The 12,301-nt window shown below is 27.7% G+C and overlaps 1 protein-coding gene across 2 annotated transcripts in view; it reads left to right on the top strand.

Annotated features, from left to right (window-relative positions):
- Positions 1-2,103: 2,103 nt before the first annotated feature.
- LOC107449243 (irregular chiasm C-roughest protein) overlaps positions 2,104-12,301 on the top strand; it is a 265,730-nt gene continuing 255,532 nt past the window's right edge. The window contains exon 1 of one of the 2 annotated variants that reach the window (XM_016064723.4): positions 2,104-2,297. In XM_016064723.4, coding sequence (XP_015920209.2) covers positions 2,249-2,297 — 49 coding nt within the window. In that variant the 5' untranslated portion in view covers positions 2,104-2,248. The remainder of the gene's footprint in view (positions 2,298-12,301) is intronic. The other variant, XM_016064724.4, reaches the window with a different exon arrangement.

Genomic DNA, 12,301 nt, shown 5'->3' with positions numbered 1-12,301 from the left:
TTTTAAAGTGAAAGCTTCTGATTCAATTTCCAAATAATCATTTTCTAATGCTCAATTTTATATTTTTGCTTTTAAATAATGCATCAAATTTTTATGGAAAACTTAGATGGTAAATTATTGTAAAGCAATAGTTTGTAATTTATTAGAATATTCGAATTTTAACAACATAAATTTTCTTCGAGTAAACTTGAATACCGAATATAGAAAGTTTATCAATTGAGCAATTAAATGGCTTGCATTACAAAAATTTCAATTAGCAATTGCAAAGGTCACATATTCGTATAAATTGTTGCCCAATTAGTTCTAATCTCTTGGCATAAGTGTTTGGGTGATTTATAATCATACAGATGCTGGACTTCAATTTACTACTGTCGTGGTTGGAGCTAACCATCATACTTTCCAGTCAAGGTTGGAGTTAGACTCAACATCCGCAGGTGAATGATTAATAAGAATAACAAATTTGATGTCAGATATTGGTTTAATAATTTCATTAAACGCTTTCAGTGGATAATTTTATGCAATTACCATTCCCCAAAATTGAGTGTTTTTAACCAACGTACAACAGTTACTTTAGAAAAATACAAGAATAGTGCGTAACTTTGCTATGGATTTCAATTTGATTTGAAGTTCAAGTCGTTGCAATTGATTCATACCACTTACATGCAACTACAACGATTACTCAAGTATTACTCATTTGCTTGGGGATTTATAGGTATGGGTAAGAACCTCTTTGCCTGCAGATTAATTGCCATAGATGACGTAAATTCAATTTATACGCCGGATATAATTCAAATTGAAGCACATGCAGGAGTACAATTGAAATTTACTACAACCATCCTTAATAGTTTGATCTTCATCGAAAGGAATAGGTTGCTAAAATTTGCGTAAATTGATTTTAAAAATTTTGAAAAATTAAAAGCTAACTAAAACATTTTTTGAGAGCAATTTTGCTATAATATTAGAATTTAACAATAATGCAATTGGAACAATTTTACAATAGAATTATTTTACAATAGAACAATTGTACAATAATTTGTAAGTACTGCAAAAATGAGAATCCGAAATTTAAAGGTTTGAAAAATTTAAAAGTTGTCAGTGAGATTTTATTTATTTATTGTTACCCCTTTATTTATTAATTTTTCTTAGAAAATTCAAAGATTTTCTTTCTTGTATTTCTTGATAAATGTTTTTATGATCATAAATATTAATAATATTAATGTTTTTTTTCAATCAAAATTTATATTAAAGAAAAATTTTTATATAAAAAAGAAATAATAAGATTTCTGGGAATGTTATTCATACCAATGGTTATAAAAAAATTTCAAATTACAATTAGCATTTTATGTATAAAAGAAATAAATAAAAATACTGGAAAAACGAATATTAAAAGCTGATTACTCAAGTGTATTATAATTGCAAACATAATACACAAAACCTAAAGTCAATATTATCAAAATAAACTCAGCTGAAAATAAAAAATGCGAATAAATGTAACTTTTTTTACAAGTAAGGATTAGATACAGTATTTATAATTCAAGCATAAATTATCATGGAATAAAATGATTTACGCTAAAATTTATGAGAAAAACGTTAAGAAGTTTGGAATAACTATAATTAATAAACGTTATTTCAAATATCTAACTCGATTTTTAAGAAAGTGATTTAAAATCTAAATCGATAAAAAAATAAATCATTAATTTTATATCATAGCCGCAAAAAGAAATAAAAACAGTTAAAATACTTCTGGAAGATCTTACGACTTTTCACGGAATTATTGAAATAAGTAATTACAGCGAGTAGAAATTTGGAAGTATCGAGATTTTTATTTTATTGTCTGTTTAAACCGAAAAAGATAGGCAAGTTTTGATAAGGAAACAATAAAGACGAAAAAACATCCTGCGGGGGAGGGGAGAATACTAATAGGCAGTTAATTCTTTTATTAGGATTTTTTTATTGCTTAGTCGAACCGGATCTTTCAACATCTTTAGAGGAACGTCTCCAACTAAATGCACTGCTCTGACAATTGCCAGAGTAGAAAACCACCTGTTTCGGTCATCGGCCGCTAGATGGCACTAAATAGCCTCCGGCCGAAATCGCAGCCGTCAAATGGCGTTCAACTATAAGGCCCGAGTTGACATGCGACCGTGGACTGTGCGGCGCGTTGTTTTCATGAAGCGTGGATTTATGTGTTTCGTGATACTTATTTAATTAGAATTGCAGAAAAATTAGAATCCAAAGATAATCAAAAATGAATCTGCCCATTTTACTATGGATATTGCAAGCTATTTGGATAAAAGGTAGGATTAAAAAACATCTGTTAAAATTCCAAGGATGGGTCGGGGGGAATTAAATGTTTTGGTTTCCTCTTTATTATTTTTGTATCTTTTTGTTTTTGAAAATGCCGGTGTCGTTAACGCATGAGTCGGTGCAATTGTAATTATCGTGTTAGAAGCAAAGAGATTAAAAGGGTTAAATATAAAATTCCGCTACACTAATAACGATTGGGATGTATTTTTAAGCATCATATATTTGCTGAATTACAACAACATAACTTGAAACGACTTTAATAAAATAAGTTAGATTGTATTTGCAAAATAAATATTATGGTTTTCTATCTAATTTTTTTTTTTCGTGAATGAAAGTTGTTTAAATGAAAGTTTGACAATTCGGAAATAGGTTTTCAATGCTTACTATAAAAATGGGCTGGGGAAATATATAAATATATATTTTTTTTGGTATCTTTTTTTTAATAATTTTTGTCTATTTTCATATTTGAAATGTCGATGCCGTTAACAAAATTAGTTGGTGATAATTGTAATTATCATGTCAGAAGTGGAGAAATAGCGAAGTTTAAATTTCACAGTCTTAAAAATTTTCCATTTGTAATTTGAATTATATTTTCAAACTGAATAAGACTCATTCTTATTAAAATTTTTTCTGCGGTTTATTTTTTTTTTAAATAAAAGTATGTCAATTTGATAATGAATTTAAATTGTTAATGGCGGAGTATTAATAGGGGAATTAAATTTTTTTGTTCTTTTTTTATTATTTTTGTTGTATGAAAATATTTTAAGTTTCAATATGAATGTAGAAACTTAACTTAAAATAAATAGAAAAAATGCGTTGTTTTATATTTTCAAACTAGATGTTTACGCTTTTAGATTAAAATTTTTCTTTTGACTTCTTCCTTTTTAAATGAGATTTTCCTAATTTAATAATAACTTTAAAGTGTTTACGCTGGAGGATAGGGGGAGGAATTATATGTTGTAGGTTCTTCATTATTCTTTTATTTCTTACTTCTTTCTTTTCTTTTTCTTTTTGCTTGAAAATGCCAGCCAGTGTTGTTAATACTTGGGTTGAAATGGTGCATTTGCAGTTTTTACGATGATTCGATCGAAAATTTACGACATGATTCGATTGAAAGAGTTAATGAATGAATTACGCTGCACTACCGATTATAAGAAAATTTTCAGTACTTATGTGTCTGATGAATAAAAATCACATACGTTATAAGGACTTAAAAATTAATATTTTCTATTTCATTTTATGTTTCGTCTTTTTAATGGAAAGTCTTACTTAGAAATAATAATTTTTAATATTTTTAAAAATTATTTTTATTAAAAAAACTACATTTTATTTACAGTCGTATTTTGCACAAATTATAATATTCAAATTATCCTATTTAATTATTCCAGTACTATGCTTTAAAATTGTTAATTTTTCTTTTGATTTTTTAAAAATAATTTGTTTTAGTTAAAATAAATGATTAGCTTTAATTTAGAAAATCTTTAACTAAAATGCAGAGCTCTTTTTTTTAAAGTATAATTTGCATTTTAATTAAAGTTATACCATATGATATTTATAAATGAAGATTTCAAATAGCCTGATAGAATTTTATTTTAAGGTTAAAATGAATTGCGTGATTTCTGATAATTATTTCGTTTGCCGATTAAAATAAACATTTATTATTAAAAAAAAATCACGTTCTTCTTTTTGATCTACAATTTCTTCGATCTATTTTACTAGGTAATCACTTGAAAAAAATAAAATTCATTTAAAGTGGTTTATTTATTTATTTTTGTGGTGAAAGAATTTTTGTGAAAAATCTAATAATTTCCTTTGTTTCAAAAATTATTTTTTGATTATTATTAAACGCCGTTGGGGATAGCTTAAAGGAACATAGAAAGTAGCATAATTTCGAAATATAATCTCTATTGAATACAATCATCTGGTTCAGGGCTACAAAATAAGTATGCGTTATTTGCAATATTTTGATTGAAAACATTACATTGCATTGCGAATGCTTCAATTTGTGCCTTTTTTTCACTTTGGGATGATTATTGTGATTGCAGACGTTTAAATATATAATTTAAATCGGCATCAATATAAATTTTGTTTATTTTAGATGGAAAAAAAAAACAATTCGCTCAAAATATTTTAATTTTGTATTTTTCTTTCGAAAGGAGAAGTCAGTGTAATTTTTGAAATAGTATGCTGTTAAAAGATAAATTTCTATGGAGAAATCACTCTAGCTATTAAAATAAATCATAAAAAGATTTCAGATTATAGACTGGTTGCCACCTGGAGGTCGGTATTCTTTGAACACAGCCGAAAACTGATATTTTCTGCAAAAATGCTGTGAACTATAGCAATTTTAACTTTTTAACAAAGTTTTGCTTTGATCAATTTTTAAATTCGTTGTCACTATAATTTTGAGCTTGTCACTCTTAAAGATAAATCTTACTATGTTCTCGATTATTTTTTTCTTCCCTTAATTCCTAAACAGAATTTATAAGTCTCCTTTTTCCTGGTCGTACTCCATTAAAAAATTGTTCTCATTCTTTTTTTATTATGATTCCCTTAATTTGTCGGAAGAGCTGTCGTATTGCCAGTTATTCAAAACAAATGCGTAGAAAATTTAAGAGTGCTAAATCCAAGCAATTTTGCGTCGATCTTAGTCTTTTGTAAGATTTTTGAATATAAATTTATATTCAATATATATTTACAACTTTACTTACTCTCGAATTGAATAAAAATAATTATAAAAACAATATTAGTTTATGACACACTTTTTTTTAAGAGTTAAGTCATATTTTAAATATTTCAATATAGTTGTGAATGCTGTTTTTAAGAATATATTAAATCTATGAAAACATGTACATTAACGAGCTTAAAAATAAGAACATTTGAAGTACCTTTGTTGGATATTTACTTCATTTACGGATATTTATATCATGGCTTAAAAACATTTACATTTATTTACACGTTATTTTATCAAATACAAATTACGCCGCTAATTTTTTCATTGATAAATTACTATAAATTTTGAACTAAAATTGTCATTTATACATATTTTTCTGAAATTTTCTTTTTCTTAATGTGTTGAATTGACTTTTTACAAGATTTCGTTTTACCGTGAATTCATTTCGTTATAAAGGATTTCAGACGTAGATAGATTTTTAATCGAACAGCTGTATTTACAATGTTTTGCTATCAGTTAGGTGTCGAAATAATATAAATTTAATGGAGAAACATATTAAATTATATTTTTAGAAAACATGTACATTAACAAGTTTATAAATAAGAACATATGAAGGACTTTTTGTCAGATATTTACTTAATTTATTGATATTTACTGCATAACATAAAAATACGCTCAAATTGATAAATTCTTTCTTTTAGTCATGTACTTTTCTAAAAAATTCTAAATTACGTACTCATTATTAAATTTAAAATTTTATCATCAAGTAACAATGAGAAATAAACTAAGTATAAAAAAATGTACTAATTTTAATATAATACATTGTTGGAAATGTCTCAGATAAATATTACAACATTTAATATCTATTTTACCGTATTCAATCAAAACAGTTGAATAATTATAAAAAGAGGATGTTATTCAAATTATTTTCTGTGAGAAAATTCGTCTGACGGATTTTACTTAATATATCGTTAAACAAACAGAATTTTGTCCGCGCCAACTAAGCCAGCAGCCAATGAAAATCGAGCACACGTTCTTTGAAAACTAGAAGTTGAAGCATGTAATAGGAACTATGAATTCATATTTTTATGTTCAATAATCACATTCTTAACATTACAGTTTATACCTAATAATCATATAGTTATAAGTGTGCTGTGATCACAGTATGAAGCCACATAGCTCCTTGCAGCTGGGTGGGATAATCTGTCAATCTCATGACCGGCTGAGTTAACCATGGAATTAAATAGTACAAAAGCCACTGCTATACATTACATAATCTAGTACAACTAATCAATCCCTCAGTAAAAATACACTGAAGAACGAGGAAAGCTCACTTGGACCTCGTGGAAAAGGTGTTTCCAGAAGATGAGAGATTGGAAAGATTGAAAAATATGAATAGCTAGCAATGGAAAAATATGAGATAGCTGGATGAAACATAAATGAAGGGAATACAATGAAGTTATGTTAAGAAAATATTTAAATTAAAATTTCTAAATTATACAAATCTCAGTTTTCAGATTATTAGTATTGTTTCTGATATTAAACCCCCTAAAACCACCGTTTTATCAGAAGAGAAAAAAAAATCGGTAAAATATATGTTTAGCTTAATTTATATGTGCGCATTTGTGTTTAAGCGACAATATATGGGTCATTCTCACAAAAACAGTCATTTTCATGTCCCCAGTATAATTTATGCTTGTTTTACAACTTATGATAAAAAAAAATTCAGGGAAAGTGTCTTTCAGAATGCAGGCTAACTAAGGAATAAAAATAAAATTATCAATTTTTATTTTTTATTTATTTTAGGTAATTAAAATATACCAATATGTCATTCCCTCACTTGTCCCCACTGCTGATTTAAAAAAAGAAAAAAAAAATTTCTTAAGTAAAAAAAATAAATTTACAAATTCGTGTTTTTTATTTCAGAATATTGAAATATAGAATTCAGAAAATCAATTTTAAATTTAATTTCTGATAAAAATATTACCACAGCACTATTTTAAACTTTGTCCCCAGCGTTTCGCGTCATTCCCTCACAACAATGTTTTTATCGTCTGCAAACTTCTTAGAATAAAAATATTTTAATAAAAACTTTAGCAGTTGACAACTGGCATCATAGAACAAAATTCCAGTATGTTTCCATTTTCAACTTAAAGAAGCTTTGCTGTAGAATAAATTTTAATGAATCAAACCAGGTAAAATTTTTTACATTTGTCATTCCCTCATGTCGTTTTTTAAAATAAAATAAAATACAAATTCATCGAAAAAGTGGATAATAATATTTTGCTTTCTTGTCTGAATATAATTGTATGTGATTGATTTCAGAAATCAATTAGGCCTAACTGTTATTTTGAAATTTTATTGAATTTGTCATTCCCTCACTATCATTCCCTCACTAATGTATAAAGTGAGGGAATGATTCAAGATGAGAATATTGTTAAATTTTGCTTTTGTTTGTTCTTGGTTTTTCTTTTTTTAATAAAAATAGAATTAAAAATTGCGGAATATATTGTATTAAGTCTAATTCTAAAGTGTAGCCCATTCTTAATTTAACTTTATTTAAAATATAATATTGATGAAGTTATCATATTCCTAAAAATATTTTTGAATGGAAAAATTAATTAACCTGATTAATTTCTATTAAAATTATATGTTATAACTTATAAATTATATGTCATATAAATATATGTTACTTTTGTTGGAGAACTTACAATTATAATTTTATAATTTGATGAATTTTATTTAAATGCCAAATTTAAATTTATTCGTGAATTCTACACAGCATGAAATAAGACAGCAGTTATAATACAATTATGATCTTGAATTAATTAGTTTAGGCATTTTAATAAATACTGAATGCCTGTTTTAAGAACAGTCTAAGAAATATTAGAATCTATTTTCCAGATAGCTTAACTATGGATAGCTTAAGAAGAAGCTCGTTTAAAGAAAAAAGAATATGATCGAAAAAGAAGAGAACGAATGAAGTCAAATTCAGATTCCTCTTTAATTTTAAAACAGAAAGAACGAATAAAATACCTGAAAAAAAAGGAAAGAGGACGAGTGAAACCTGCCTCACAAATGACTAGTCGTAACTTAAGGGTGAAAAGGAAACAATGGAAGAAAAACTCCGACAACTACAGATTGAGAAAACAAGCTCTAACAGAATCCAGTATAAATGTGCCATCTTTGAATAATAATGCTCCGGGACCTTCCAGCGAACTAAACACATTAAGAATTTCTGAGCGTAATAATCTTAGTTCAAGAAAAGTTAGATATATAAAGTTACGTGCAAGAAATAGAGCAAATTTGAAAAAACAGATAAATAAACTTGAACATGAAGTATCTGTTCAAAAAACTCGAGCTGAACGTTACAAAAAGCAATTATATAGAATTAAGAATCAAGTCCGAAACAAAATGTCACCAAGAAGTCGTGTAAATAAACTTCTGGGCAAGGAAAGGGTATCACCATCAGTTCGCAAGCAGTTGGTTTTTAATGAAGCACTATGTTTGCAAGTAGGAACTAATTTTAAAACTTTAGCAAAGACTCACAGAGAAAAAAAGTTATTTCATAAACTTTTAAGCGGAAAAATTCTGAAAAAGTACAGAGCATTATGCTATTCAAAGCGATTTATGAAATATAGAAAACATAAAGAATCGGTAAAATCAAAATTTAATAAAAATAACATATCTTATGAAACTTCAGAAAGCTTTGTTGCCTTTTTTGAATCTGATGATGTATCTAGATTGTGCTCAGGTAAAAAGGAATGCGTCACAAGAAAAAAGATAAAGAAGCAAAAGAGAGTGCTTCTTGATACACTAAGAAATCTACATAAAAAATATTTAAGTGAAAACCCAAATCGTCGAATCAGTTATCCTACTTTTTGTCGAATGCGTCCATTTTGGGTAAAACAGCCAACAATTAACGATAGAGATACATGTAAATGTATAGTACATGCTAATATGGAAATGATTATCTCAAAACTTTATGAGATTAATATTACTGAATATAAATCATCAGCATGTTTAATAAAAGCACTAACTTGTGATTCCAGCTGTGAAAATTGTTTGTTCAGAAAATGTCCTAATTGTAAAGATAAAAGGCCAATTTATAAAGAGTTTAATGATAAGGTAGTAATCAAGTACAAAAAGTGGGTATTAGAAAAAAATAAATATATTGTTAAAAATCAAGAAAAGATTTCTAATAAACCAATTAAGATTGAATATAAAGTTAGTACATCCAATTTAATTAAAGAGCTAGAGGGCAACTTACCAAAATATATGGTCCATATTGCAAATATAGTTCATCAGTATAAAACTATGAATGAACTGAAAAAACAATTATCAACAGATTCAATACTAGTACACATTGATTTTAGCGAAAATTATAGTTGCAAATATAGTGAAGAGATTCAGTCGGTGCATTTTGGAAGTGGTAGGCAACAGATAACTATACATACAGGAGTTTATTACAAAAAAGAAGGTGATAAAGTAGTTTCCAACTCTTTTGCTACAATAAGTCCCTCACTTCGACATGATGCAGCAGCAATATGGGCCCATCTCAAACCAATTTTTAAGTGGATTATGAGTACAAGTGAAGTAAAACATGTTCATATGCTAAGTGATGGGCCATCAGCCCAATACAGAAACAGAAAAATGTTTCATCTGATATCCCAACACATAAAACAGCTTACTCCTGGTATTCTAAACTTTACTTGGAACTATAATGAATCCGGACATGGAAAAGGAGCTCCCGATGGAATTGGAGCTGTTATGAAAAGAACAGCAGATCGGAGAGTGGCAGAAGGAAAAGATGTGCATAATTACGAAACACTTGTTTCTGTATTAAAAGAAAATTGCTCAGTAACTTTATTTGAAGTTGCAATTGAGGATATAAAAAAATGTGATAAATTAATTGAGGTAAAAATTAAACCATTCACTGGCACAATGAAAGTTCACCAAGTTGCATACAGTGCAAGGAATAACATATTGAATTTTCGCTCTCTTTCGTGTTTTGCATGTGATGCATCAATTTTGTGTGAACATTATAATTTGGGAACTTACAAAATAGGCAGGGTTCAAACAGAGGTCAGAAGAAGAAATCCAAGGAGTATCCAAGGAGTCCAAAATTTAAAAACTTTGCGCAAAAAATAACCAGACAGTTTTTTTTTAAATCAAAAAGCAGTAACTATAAAGAACTTTCAAAAATATATATTTTGTATAAGATATTTTTTTCTAGCCCTTTTGAAATGAAATTTTACTTTGTCAAACTTCATTAAGAAAAATAAGGTATCACTTTCACACATAAATACATTTTCCAGCTTCAAATATTTAAATAAATCTTGCTAAAGTACATAGTACAGATGTTAAAGATTAACATAAGAACCTACCAATCTTATATTTTTAAATTTTAATACATAAAATCTAAGGCATTTTATTCAAAGAGAAAAAAACAGTAAATCATTAATTAAGTTTGTTTGTAAACATGTAAAATTAAAATACCGCAGAAGTAAAGATCTTACATTCAAAAAATGTAACAATTGATGTAATGGCTCCCACAAATGCAGGAAAATAAAAATGGCCCTTTCCAAAAAACATACATAAATACACAAAAACAGACATAAAAAAAAAATTCTACCACCCATTCCATGTGACAATCGTGCCAGCCAATTTTATTTCCCAAACCTGTAAAAACTATTAAATATACAAAACTAAATTATAATAAATAATAGATATACCTAGTATGTTATCATTTTCAAACTTGAAGTAGCTGTAACTGAGAGAAAAACTTGTATTGAAATAAAATATCATTCCCTCACTATTAGTGTCATTCCCACACTTTTCAAATAGTGAAATTAATTAATTAATTTAAATATTAAGTATAATTTAAAGGATATATATTTTCTATATAATGCCATTACATATTTCTATTAATATAAAAAGTTTCAGAGCTTTTTATTAATTTTATTTTTTTGGGATTTTATGAACTGAAAAATGACAGTTTTTGTGAGAATGACCCATATAGTAAATTCAAATCAACAAATTTAAATGTGCGCATATGTTTTTGTAGTATCGCAATAGGGTTTACTCATTTCAAACTAGCCTGTAGAACCAAAATCAATTATTAGCCTTTTTGCCTTTAAAGTACTTTAAAATGCTTTCTAATTAATTAGAAATAAATATTTACAGCGGTTGACACATACACGTTTACAGTTGAATTTACAAATTATATACTGCATTCGTAAGCATTTTAGGTTGTTTAATTTTAAAAATAATGTTTGTTAATAGTATTTTTATTGAATGCGACATTTAGTTTTCATTATGGAATTGATTCGTCACTTCTATATTTTAAATTTATGTTTAATAAAGATAAGGTGTAGGGCTTGTCAAAATGAATCTGCCGAGATAAAATCCTGTTAGATAAATATCATTATTTAGTCGCGTCTACTGTTTTATACTGCCTTTGAGAATTGACTACAGACTATTTAATATGAGTTGAGTATTACTGTTTATAATTAATTGTTTATTTCGTTGCAAGGCATTATTTTAACTAGGAAATCCCTTATGGGGGTGTTGAACTTAATGGATTAAAATAATAATTCATAAACCTTGCGCTGAGCTATGTTTTTTGCTAGGTCGCGCAATGAGACAGAAATTGCTTTTCTTTGTTACAGAAATAATAATAAAATAAATCATAAATTGAAATTTCTTATACAATACAATTTTATATTGTGTAAGAAATGTTTAAAATTCATGTTTGATCTTTTTACATACATTTTGAATATTTATATATTTAAAATATGCCGGCCGGGTGGCCGAGTGGTTAGCGTGCCTGACTGCGGAGACGATGGTCGCGGGTTCGAATCCTGCTCAGGGCATGGATGTTTCTTTCTCTCTCTGTGTGATTCTATGCCTTTTCTCCTTTGTGTATGATTGTGACCCGCCCTATAAACGGGTTTGTGGTTGTGTGACGTGGGCGACGCTGCTCCACCGCCGTGACTTCGCCACAGGTGCCCACTGGGTAACAAGAAGAGAGTAGCAGTTCTGGCATTTCTTTGGCCAATGGCACAATCCCCCAGTGCCCGCCATTAAAAAAATATTTAAAACTAATTTTTACCGTAGCAAAATTTAAGTATACAGAAATAAATTTTTTTACATGAATTTTATTAAATACGGTGCTTTTAATGTCAACATTCTAAATTAAAATCGAAGTTTTCGGTAGAGCTAAGATAAATTATTTTGTGTGCCGAAGCATGCCCAATTTACAGCAAATGTGAAAAGTAGAATTTATTTCGGCGATCTGTTGGTTATTTAATCCTTGCC

This window comes from Parasteatoda tepidariorum, chromosome 10, assembly GCF_982258835.1.
Source record: "Parasteatoda tepidariorum strain Cologne lab strain chromosome 10, Ptep-v5.0, whole genome shotgun sequence".
Lineage (NCBI taxonomy): Eukaryota > Metazoa > Arthropoda > Arachnida > Araneae > Theridiidae > Parasteatoda > Parasteatoda tepidariorum.
Note: the sequence above shows the minus strand (reverse complement) of the source record. Positions and strands in the feature narration are given on the sequence as shown.